Source organism: Oryx dammah, unplaced genomic scaffold (assembly GCF_014754425.2).
Source record: "Oryx dammah isolate SB20612 unplaced genomic scaffold, SCBI_Odam_1.1 HiC_scaffold_4, whole genome shotgun sequence".
Classification (NCBI taxonomy): Eukaryota; Metazoa; Chordata; class Mammalia; order Artiodactyla; family Bovidae; genus Oryx; species Oryx dammah.
The window spans coordinates 71002716-71014750 of NW_024070188.1; the positions used below are offsets into that span (position 1 = coordinate 71002716).

Consider the following 12035-nt stretch of genomic DNA (forward strand, 5'->3'; position numbering starts at 1 on the left):
GTGTATGTATATATATATATTTCCTATTCCAAAAAGCTTAAATTATCTTTTTTGTTATCTTTGTGTTCTTTTTCTTGCTTTCTCATTTTCTTCCTTTTTCTTTTCCAGTACCTCATTATCTTCTAATTGTATTGATCCAGGAACAGGTCATCACATTCTAGAGGTTATTGCATTAGGCCTGTCCTTGAATGAACAATGAAGACAAAGCCACAGTGAACATACCTAGTGCCAGTTTACTAAAGGCATCCCTAAGAAGCATGTAAATAAGCTTTAAGTGGTTGGTCCCATGAACCACGTCTTATACTCTTAATGATGGTGCTTGCTGTGTTCCTGTTACCAATTCAAGTACTGCTGATCCTTCAGTGCATGGGACAAAAGAACTGTATCTCAGCCACAGAGTAATACATAAGTCTCAGTGGTACTTATGGTACTACCGGTACAGTGGTACTCAGGATCCTAAAACTACGGTAGCCACAGAAATTGGAGTATTTACCTGTTCCTTGCCTCCTACATCCAACCATAATTTACATATTTTTAAGATATAAATAACAACTGTTAACCATGTAATTTTCCTCACATTTGCTTTCTGCCTACGTTGATACAACCAGTACAGCTGGTGGCAAAAATTTTCTAGCACAACATGTTTTATCCTTGCCAGAAAAGAACAAAGATTAAAGAAATATCTGGCTAGATGTAAAGGAGAAACGGTCAGTTTATTTTTATTTATTTATTTTTTTTACTAACCTTGTCTGCCTCTCTCCCACCTGCTTCATTATTTCAGTTATTTCCTTACATTCCTTGAGTTTCTGCAACAGGCTGTTGATGCCACTCCAGTGCCAACTGTTGATTTTGATTCCAGGAACTTTCCAACATTCCTGCCTCCCTCTTTCCTTCCTGTCCACTTTCGTTTTTCCAAAGATCAGAATTCACATGATGCTTGAGAGAAAAATCTTGGTATATTTTAATTTAATTAAAAGCTATGTTTTAATTAAATGCAAAGGTGGTTGTGCTCAGTTGTGCCTTCCTCTTTGTGACCCCATGGACTGTAGCCTGCCAGGCTTCTCTGTGCTCGGGAGTTTCCCGGCAAGAATACTGGGGTGAGTTGCCAATTCCTCCTCCAGGGGATTTTCTTGACTCAGGGATCAAAACTGTCTCCCGCATCTCCTCCAATGGAAGGCGGATTCTTTACCACTGAGCCACCTGGGACACCCTAAATGCATAGAGCCACACTTAAAACAGTTCTTTCAGAATATCAGCAATAGAGGAAGGAAAAGGAAAATATTCAATATTTTTTTAACATTAAATAGCTGAAAAATATTACAGCTCTTTTCTGATTTTGCTACTGACTGTTGTATAACTCTGTGTCTCTGTTGTAAGCTGTGGAAGAAAACCTCAGGCTTGATGGGATTCCAGAACTGAGGTCTTCCACTTCGAGGCTTACCACATCGCTGTCTTCTCTCCACTGGGTTTAGTATTTCAAGTGGAAATAACAGGAAACAGAGAAAGAGATCAATTTAGAGATGATCACAGAACAAGCACAGAAAAGTCAAATGCACTGTGTCATATTCTCACTTCTTTTCATCCTGTGAGCATCTTTTCCACTGCTATAGGGGCTTTTGTTAAGATAATCATACTTAATGTTTAATTTACTGTTCACCATATTAGTGCACGGGCTGTGTGCCTTATCCATTGAGAAGTTACTTCTTTGTCATCTTCAGACACCTTTAGGAATACCCATAACTAATTTCTTGACCTATTGCTTTCTTTTCTACTTCTGACCTTTACTTGTTACATTTTCTGTTCTTCTACTACTAACTTCATGTATCTAGCCCACTTATTTTTTCATGTCTTGAGCAATTGTGTTGTTAGAGGTTAACTAAAAGAAAACATTTTTCAGTAAAAAACTTTTATAGAAAGTCTTTCTTGTACTTGAAAAAACAGCGAATGCCAAGTACAGTAATAACTCTAGAAGACATGACAGACTTTCTCCCTTGAGATTTCATTGTTTCATGTTGTAAATCTGGAAAGCAACTGAAGGAAGACTAAAGAAATCTCAAATTGGCAGGATCTATAAAGCCTTTTTAGTACGAAACTTTATGTATCACATACATTTTTATTTAAGTCTACTGAAATTTGCTGAGTAAATGGATAATTTAATCAGTATTGCATTAAATGTTAAATTCTACATATAAACTTGGAATATTTATTTTAACAAGTGTAGAACACTACCTTTCTGTTTTTAGAAATAGTAATAAAGAAGCCTGACCAATTTCTTGAGATTTCAAGTCCATTTTTGAATTATAGAATGACTCCATTTACAATTCCAACAGAAACGTAAGTATTTAACAGTCTTTCCCACGAATACCTCTTGTTAACAGTATTTTGTGATTTGTATAGTTAAAAATGTATGGTTTGGTGGCAAATGTATTTAAGTTTGTGTAAATGCAGTGATTATAGGAAAACAAAAATTTAGGTTCTATTTCACAGTAATAAACATTTAAGATAAATTTTGAATTGGTTAAAATAAGGCCTAAATATGTCAGGTTTCATAGCTTTGGCTTCTGTCTGAGAAGCCAAATACTGAGACACAATATTTTGTTTTACTTTATTTTTTAATATAAATTTATTTTAATTGGAGGTTAATTACTTTACAATATTGTTTTACTTTAAAAGTTAGCATTGGGAAATGTTTTTGATTCAGTTCAGTTCACTCGCTCAGTTGTGTCCGACTCTTTGCAACCCCATGAACCCCAGCACGCCAAGCCTCCCTGTCCATCACCAACTCCCGGAGTTCACCCAAACCCATGTCCATCGAGTCTGTGATGCCATCCAGCCATCTCATCCCTTCTCCGCCTGCCCTCAATCTTTCCCAGCATCGGGGTCTTTTCAAATGAGTCAGCTCTTTATTACCTGGTAAATTAAATCACAAGATCAAATGATTGTTATAAATACCTGGGGGATGAAGTCTGACACTCTTAGAAGGAAACAAACAAACAAAAAGAGCTAACTAAATATAACAGCAAAGACAATGAAGAAGAAAAAGAAAGAAGGGAAGGAAGAATCCAAATTTACTAATATTTGAGTGTGACAGTAGGGATAGAAATAAAACCTGTGATCCTGGATCTCATGTTTTTAATGAGTTCATGTCTATGTGCTCAGTCACTCAGTTGTGTCTGACTCTTTGTGAACCTGTGGACTGTAACCTGCCAGGTTCCTCTGTCCATGGAATTTTCCAGGCAAGAATACTGGAGCTGGAGCAGGTGGCCATTTCCTACTCCAGGGGCTCTTCTCCACCCAGGGATTGAATCCACATCTCTTGCATCTTCTGAATTGGCAAGCAGATTCTGTATCACTAGTGCCACCTGGGAAGTTCATCGTGGTGAAAATGAAGTCTACAGATAGCAGAAATGAAAAGGAGCAGTGGGTGATATGATTTTACCGTTAAAAGTGTGGTGATTTGTTATGAAGCAATTGATAACTAACACATGGATATGTACATATATCAAGGATTATCAAATTTATTCTTTGTGCAGTTAACTATCCTTCAATAATCCCTCAATAAAGTTATAAAAAATAAAAATAAATCATAATCAATAGTATGTAAAATGGTTTAAAAAATGGGATTCTAGAACCAAGGAAGACAAAATAACTGATATATAGAATTCAGTGGATGTGTTTAATCACAGATTAGGTAAAACAGGTAAAAGACAAGTTAGAAAAATGAAAAACAGGTCAAAAGACAACATCCAGACTGATGTTCAGAGACTAAAACCAAAAAAAAAAAGAAAAATGAGGGAAAGTACAGCAAATGATTTATAAGACAAGTTGATAAAGATCAGCATACTTGTATATGGGTCCTTAGAAGTACAGGATAGAGTTTGGGGAATAATCATGAAATAAAAATACAATGGGAAAATTATTCAAAAAGTTAAAAAACAAAATCAAGATTCAGGAATTTCTAAGAAAAGTCACATAATATAAATGCAGAGAAAACTGCAGCTGGATATCATAGTAAAACCTAAGACTGATAATATGATAATATATAGATATAAAGTGAAAGAAACACTGCAACAAAAATCAGCATGGATAAATGTCACATACAAAAATATTAGACCAAAGAAATCTGGTACAAAATGTACATGGTTTATTTTTAATTATTTTACTAATACAGATTTTTTTTAATAAAAGCAATATGTGGTGCTGGAACTCAATAATCGGGAAGTTACCCATGGGGAGGAGTGTTGGCTGTGATGGGCAAGGGCACCTGGCAGGATCTGTGGGGCCTGACAATATCTCTTGATCTGAATAATGGTGATATGGCCGTGTTTACTTAGTAGGTTTTCATCAGGTTTTACATTTATGATGTGTGTACTTTATTCTAATTTTTTAAATCATTAAAATTTTTGAATGGCTTGTATATATATGATAGGCTTCTATATGTCATGAATACAGTTACCACTAGATATGGTTTATCCTTCCCTTGGATATACTAAAATCTATGATAAGAGTATAAACTGATGAATAAAAGCAGTCAGAATTTAGATCAGAAGTCTATTCATTGTACTTTCCTACTTCTAGAGCCTGTTTGCATCATAGCCAGTTAATCTACAATTTTTGGATTCTACTTAAGTTGAAAATATTAGAAATATTATTGAAATATCTTACTTTCAAGGCTCCTGCAGTTCTGCGCCATCAACGATTAAACACTGAAAAGTGAGTGAGGAGAGACTGCTAGGCTGCAAAGTAGACATGGTTAGCCACGTGAATCTTATAAACAGAAAAATCAATTTGCTGCTACCTTGGTTTGAAAGATTTGTTCTGTTACATATTTGCAAATCTAGTTTTCCTCAAACTTTCATTTTAACTTGTAAAAAATCATAGAAATAAATTATTAATTTCCATAAAAATCTTAAATAAGTTTTTAAAGTTAGCTGAATTTATTTAAACATTTTAAATTGCATTTACAACAGTGGCATATTTTATTTTTCTTTAAGTACTTTAAAAGCCAAAAAGAATAATAAATAAACTCTTACCAATTATACAAGAAAGAAGAAAATGTTAGTCACTCAGTCATATTCCACTCTTTGCGACCCCATGGGCTCTAGTCTGCCAGGCCCCTCTGTTCATGGAATTCTCCAAGAAAGAATACTGGAGTGGGTTGCCATTCCCTTTTCCAGGAAATCTTCCCGAACCAGGGATTGAACCCAGGCTCCCTTATTGCAGGCAGATTCCTTACTGTCTGAACCACCAGGGACATCCCTTACCAATTATATAAATCATCATTAAAAATTCAAATAATCAAAATGATGTTTCTGGGGAACCATGATTTTTCCAATGCATAAGAATTGACACTTTTGAACCGTGGTGTTGGAGAAGACTCTTGAGAGTCCCTTGGACTGCAAGGAGATCCAACCAGTCCATCCTAAAGGAGCTCAGTCCAGGGTGTTCATTGAGGACTGATGCTGAAGCTGAAACTCCAATCCTTTGGCCACCTGATACAAAGAGCTGACTCATTTGAAAAGACCTGATGCTGGGGAAGATGAAGGCAGGAGGAGAAGGGGACCACAGAAGATGAGATGGTTGGATGGCATCACTGACTTAATGGACATAAGTTTGGGTAAACTCCAGGAGTTGGTGATGGACAGGGAGGCCTAGCATGCTGCAGCCCATGGGGTCACAAAGAGTCAGACATGACTGAATGACTGAACTGAACTTTTAGATTTTACAAACCAAAAATTCTCTTATACCTATAACTCTCATTCGTATCTGACCTTTTGCAATCCCTTGGACTGTAGCCCACCAGGCTCCTCTATCCATGGGATTCTCCAGGCAAGAATACTGGAGTGGGTAGCCATTTCCTTCTTCTGAGGACCTTCCCGACCCAGGGATGGAACCTGAGTCTCTTGCATCGCAGGCGGATTCTTTACCACTGAGCCACCAGGGAAGCCTCCATAACTTCATTATAAGCCTAAAATTAAATATAAAGCTATGTTTTATGGCCTAATTTGTTAGATTATGTAACATACTACATTTTTTTCATCTGTTGCAAACACAAAATACCACATAGAGACAGAATTTTCTTAAACATAAAAATAGTAAACCTTGTAATTTTTCTACTTAATTTTATAGTTAGTGTTACCCACTATGATAATTTTATCATTCCAAATAGTTTTTGATTATCTATTAGCTCAATGAGATTGCATACTTCTCAGATATTTTGTGCATTGTATGAACCGGAGTTGCAGACCACCAGGACTAAGTTTTTCAGGATTCAAAGTGTCACACATCTACGTCTAGAATCTCTATGCTAAGAGGGACCACAAAAGGTTTGTTTCACAACCTGAACTTCCCATGTGACTCCCTTACTTGATTTTCTTATTCCTCCTTTCAGTTTTTTTACCTAATTAAGGTGGATGAAATTCTGTAACCTGGTTCTAGGTGACTTCAACACTTGATTGGATTCAGTTAACATATTCACTGCTTGAACCTGTTAGGGATTTCCTTGTATATCCATTGTAACTGGCCTAGACAAAAGCAAAAATATGTGTGAATGGCATTTCATCCTACCTGACTGATTGATAGAGTTCTCAGGTCAGCATAAAAGAATTCCTTTTCCTTGAAACATTGTCATTGTAGCAACCATATGCCTGGTTTGCCTGTTCCTGGCTCCTGGCCTTGTCTGCAAGAATCAGAGCTTCACAAGAGTTTGTGCTACCCTCTAGTGGCAGTTTCAGGTAAATCTGAGACAAAAGCTAAAACGAGGTAAAGCAAGTTTTACCAAACAGAATGCAATGGCAACCCAGTCCAGTGTTCTTGCCTGGAGAATCCCAGGGACAGAGGAGCCTGGTAGGCTGCCATCTATGGGGTTGCACAGAGTCAGACACTACTGAAGCAACTTAGCAGCAGCAGCAGCAGCAAGGAAAAATCCAAAAGTAAAGGAAGTTCTATATACATGAAAATTAATTTTATCTTTGAAACACACATACCTAAAATATTTGTACTATAACAAATATACTTCTGTTGTTATTGTCCAGTTGCTAAGTCGTGTGCAACCCTGCAACCTCATGGAGTGCCGCACACTTGGCCTCCTTGTCCCTCACCATCTCTCAGAGTTTGCCCAAGTTCATGTTCATTGAATCAGTGATGCTATCATATTGTACCCATAAACTTCTAGCTTTGGCAGTGTTGATTTGAGGGACATGTCAGTTAATAACCTGAAAAATACAGTGTACTTGGCTAGCTACTCTAAATATCACACATGCATAATTAAAATTTTGACTCTTATTTCACTGATACATTGCTCTGATACTTAATTAAATCAATTCCAAATGTAAGATTCCTGTATGTTCTGATCACCAACAAAGATGACCACCATAGCCTTTAAAATAAACTGTGTTCCAGGAAAGTTTTACAGCATTGCAGTGTCTGACAGAGACTAGTGCTTCAATAGTATGTGAAGTTGCTCAGTCGTGTCCGACTCTTTGCGACCCCATGGACTGTAGCCTATCAGGCTCCTCCGTGCATGGGATTTTCCAGGCAAGAATGCAGGAGTGGATTGCCATTTCCTTCTCCAGGGGATCTTCCCGACCCAGGAATCGAACCTGGGTCTCCTGCATTGCAGGCACACACTTTACCATCTGAGCCACCAGGGAAGCTTCAGTAGTATAGAAAGCAATTAAATGTTTTTAACACAAATCAAAAAAAAAAAAAAAAAACTACTACTGGTTGTGGAAGAAGGAGATTGATAAAATGAACAAAATCAGGACTTTCTATTGTTGACAAAACATTAATATAAAGGGATATTATTCAATCACTGTAAAAAGAAGGAAATCTTGCTACTTGTGACAATACAGATCAGATGGATATTTAGGGCATCATCTCAAATGAAATTAGGCAGACAAGGAAGACAAATACCATATATTCTCACTTCTTTGTGGTATCTAAGCAAGTAAACAAACTCATAGATACGGGAGAACAGACTGGTGGCTGCCAGAGGCAGTGGGTCAGGGTGGATGAAATGGGTGAAGGAAATCAAAAGATACAAACTTCCAGTTATAAAATAAATAAGTCCTGGGGATGCAATGTGTAGCATGCTAACTATAGTTAATATTGATGGTGCTTTAGTCCCTAAGTCATGTCTGACACTTGCAACCCCTTGGCCTGTAGCCTGCCAGGCTCCACCGTCCATGGGATTTCCCAGGCAAGAATATTGAAGTGGGTTGCCATTTCCTCCTCCAGGGAATCTTCCCAACCTAGGGATTGAACTCGTGTCTCCTGCATGGACCCAGGTGGACTCTACTGCTGGGTCACCAGGGAAGCCGTAGTTAATTTACTGTGTTACATATTTGAAAATTACTAAGAGAGTAGGCCTTAAAAGTTCTTACCACAAGGGGAAGAAATTGTAACTATGTGTGGTGATGTACATTTCTTAGAGTTGTGGTTACCATTTTGCCATGTATACAAATACTGATTTTTATGTTGAATACCTGAAATTAATAATAATGTTGTATGTCACTTATATCTCAATAAAAACTGCAGTTATTTATTAGTACCTTTAAACAAGAAGTTAAGATTAACAGAAATTGTTCTTCTTTTTTTTTTTTAGTCATTTTGTACGATCTTTTATTAAGAAAGGGCTGGTTCCAGGATCTGGTTTATCTTCCCTTACTGAAAATGATGAAACTGCAACCTTTAGCCAGATAGACTTAAACCAGTTGACAAAAATTATGTCTCAGGTAACTATGTTACTCTTATTATTAGCCCAGTTCTTACTGATGAAAGTTTTTTTTCCTCCTTAAACTGTGAAATATATTGTATATAAATGTATTTGAGCACAATAAATAATACTGAAAATAAGCTTCTTATGTACCCATTTCACAATACCCCCACAGGTACCCCACACAAGTACCCCTCTGCTCCTCCCACAATAATCAGGAAAGCATGTGTCCCAGGGGCAGAGCTACAAAATACAAGGGTTTATATTGGTATGTCTGAGCTGGGAAAGGAACCCTTTAAATCGGGTCCCCCTAAATGAACTGAATCTGAGAGAGATATTAACCCCATGTGTTAAAGCCATTGAGATTTCAGGACTGGTTTGTTATCACAGACTAGCTCAGCCTTATATGGTTCATATTTTTAAACAGCAAAACTGCCTTACCTTTGCCTCTTAAGATAGATATAAATAATAGGGAAAACATGACTGTTTTCAGATGTTCCCTAAGAGTTAAGATTTAGCACAAGTCAGGAATTAATTATTTACCTGTTTCTTCTTCCACCTTCATCATTACTTCCAGCTGTAATGGAAGAAAGATGATAAGGGGTAAAAATATTCGTTCTTTAAAAATATTCTAGCTGTGGAAGGATTAGGTATTTTTTCTTATACAACTTTATGTACAACTAATTGCTTCAATTTTTTTTTCACTTGCTTATTTTTTCTATGACACATTAGGAAGCTGTCCCAAACAATTAAAAAAAAAAGAAAGAAAGAAAGAAACACCATTAAACAAACACCCTCTGAACACCTTCACCACACGAACATGTGAGATAACTCTATCAATGCCGACTATTTTCCTGGAGACATCACCCCTGGGATCCTTTGCTCTCTTGCTCTTGTTCAAACTGATATAAACCTGCAATTGTCATCCTGGGACTTTCTCTTCTCTCTCTCCTCTGATGGATTTTCTAGTTTTTGGAAACTATGCTGTCCTCCTACTTTATACTCTAATTTCGATGGCACGCATCTTCTAATACTCCCTGAGAGAAGATGCATGGAAAGTGAAGATTATGAGAGCAAGAAGTTCTTTGTATATTCTTGATGTTAACCTCTTATTACACATACAATTTGGAAATAATTTCTGTCATTCCATAGGCTGCATTTTCACTGTTGATTAGCTCTTTTTGAATGACAGAAGATTTTCTACATAGCTCAATTTTTTTTTTTACTTTTGTCGTCTGTGTTTTTGTTGTCAAATCTAAGAAACCAGTGTCAAATCCAATGTCACGAAGCTCTTCACCTATGTTTTCTTTCAAAAGTTTTTTCAGTTTTAGTCTCTTTTTTTTTTAAATCAGCTTTACATTCAAACTCTCTGTTGAATTTATTTCACTTTCCTATTTTTAGATTCTAAGAGCTCTACCTTGTTCTTGATGTATTTTTATAGAAGTTTACTATTTGATAAATGACTATCTTCTTAACTTTCTGATAATACTAACTTTTAAAACATCTCCTTATATGATAATTTCTGGTTCCTATGAATCTCTCTAGCCACATCCATTAGTTTCTTTCTTTTATATGGGGCTCTTTCCTCAATTGCCTGGTAGTACTTTGTTATACATATATAAGGAGTTTATGACATTAAAGGGCTGCTGATTAGAAGCTTTATGGCATGGATAGAGCTTGTCAGCTGGTAGCTTTAACTTGAGATAATTGGGGATAAATGAGCTTCATTTGTGGGTGGGACTGGCTCCAAATATGAGATTCCCTGAGGTTTTCCTCCAGCTCTGTTCAGTTTCATAGGTTAAGGGTTCTCTAATCTCCCTGCTGGGGTGGAATGTGGTGGTAAGGATTGTCATACTTTTATCCACCAGAGTTACTAAAGCCAAGCAGCAGAGCTCCTTAGAGTCTCAAAGTTCATCATGTGGATGTTCACTTAATTACTCTCCTCTCTTTGTAGTAGCCTTTCTTACTTCCCACACTGTCTGTGAACCCAGATCTAGAGATTTTTCATTTAATTTCTCCACTTAAATCAAGCTCCAGTGTCCTATTTAGGCTGAAGAAGGATAGATGCTGAACCAGAAGGGATTAGGGAGAAGTGGGGACTTGTCTATTCCTTATATAGACATTCAACCCACCCCTATATTTTCAGCCTGTATCTCATTTCCTCCTTTTCAGTTCAGTTTAGTCACTCAGATGTGTTCAATGCTCTGCAACCCCATGGACTGCAGCACGCCAGGCTTCCCTGTCCATCACCAACTCCTGGAGCTTACTCAAACTCATGTCCATCGAGTCAGTGATGCCATCCAACCATCTCCTCCTCTGTTGTCCCCTTCTCCTCCTGCCTTCAATCTTTCCCAGCATCAGGGTCTTTTGAATGAGTCAGTTCTTCACATCAGGTGGCCAAAGTACTGGAGTATTCTCCTTCTCAGATGCCTGCTAATTGTTTCTGGGCTTCTAAGGCTTGGATGGGCTTGCTTCTCACTAACACTTCATATTCAGTTATCTCTACTCTGTTGTCTTCTCCACCCACTTTACATCATCCAAAATATTGTTAGCATCACCCACCACTAGTCTGTATAAATTTATACAATTTTATCTTTTAAATTATTTTCATTGTGTTTTAGAAATAGAAGAGTACTGCATGTGCATTCAATGTATTTTCCCTGTTAAAAGTTTGAGAAACCATTTTTAATAATTTGAAATAATCCTCTCTAGTTTCTGTATGTGTGCTTAGTCACTCAGTCGTGTCCAACTCTTGCAACTCCATGGACTGTAGCCCACCAGGCTTCTCTGTCCATGGGATTCTCCAGGCAAGAATACTGGAGTGGGTTGCCATCTCCTTCTCCAGGGGATCTTCCTGACCTAGGAATCAAACCCAGGTCTCCTGCATTGCAGGCAGATTCTTTACCAACTGAGCTGCATGGGAAGCCCCACTAGTTTCTGTATAGTAACCACTAATCATAATCTCATTTTAGTCAATCAGTATAAATTGTTGGTATATAAATTATAAATTATCGGTGTCTCGTACCATCTAACATATCTACTCAGGGATATTATTGTTTTAATTTAAATTTTCTTATAAGATTCAAACATGTAATAAGCTCATATAAGCAGTATTTTAATGTCACAAATGTAAACTCTCAGTCAAATTCACAGCTTTTGGATTTTAAGGTTGAAAACAAATTCCATTTTGCTGTATGTTTTAGTAAGGATTTAGAGAAATTTCGATTTCTCCAGTGTTTAGAAGACTGTATGAACCCTTTTAAAAACCGTGGTGCTTTAGAAAGCAGTCATGTTTTGTTGAACTTATAAATGATTTCTC

The 12035-nt window shown here is 37.0% G+C and overlaps 1 protein-coding gene across 3 annotated transcripts in view; it reads left to right on the top strand.

Moving 5' to 3' along the window:
• Positions 1–12035, top strand: part of ADGB (androglobin) — a 185801-nt gene that overhangs the window by 79757 nt on the left and 94009 nt on the right. For all 3 annotated transcript variants that reach the window (XM_040238642.1, XM_040238644.1, XM_040238643.1), the window contains 2 exons: positions 2244–2334; positions 8606–8735. In XM_040238642.1, coding sequence (XP_040094576.1) covers positions 2244–2334; positions 8606–8735 — 221 coding nt within the window. The remainder of the gene's footprint in view (positions 1–2243; positions 2335–8605; positions 8736–12035) is intronic.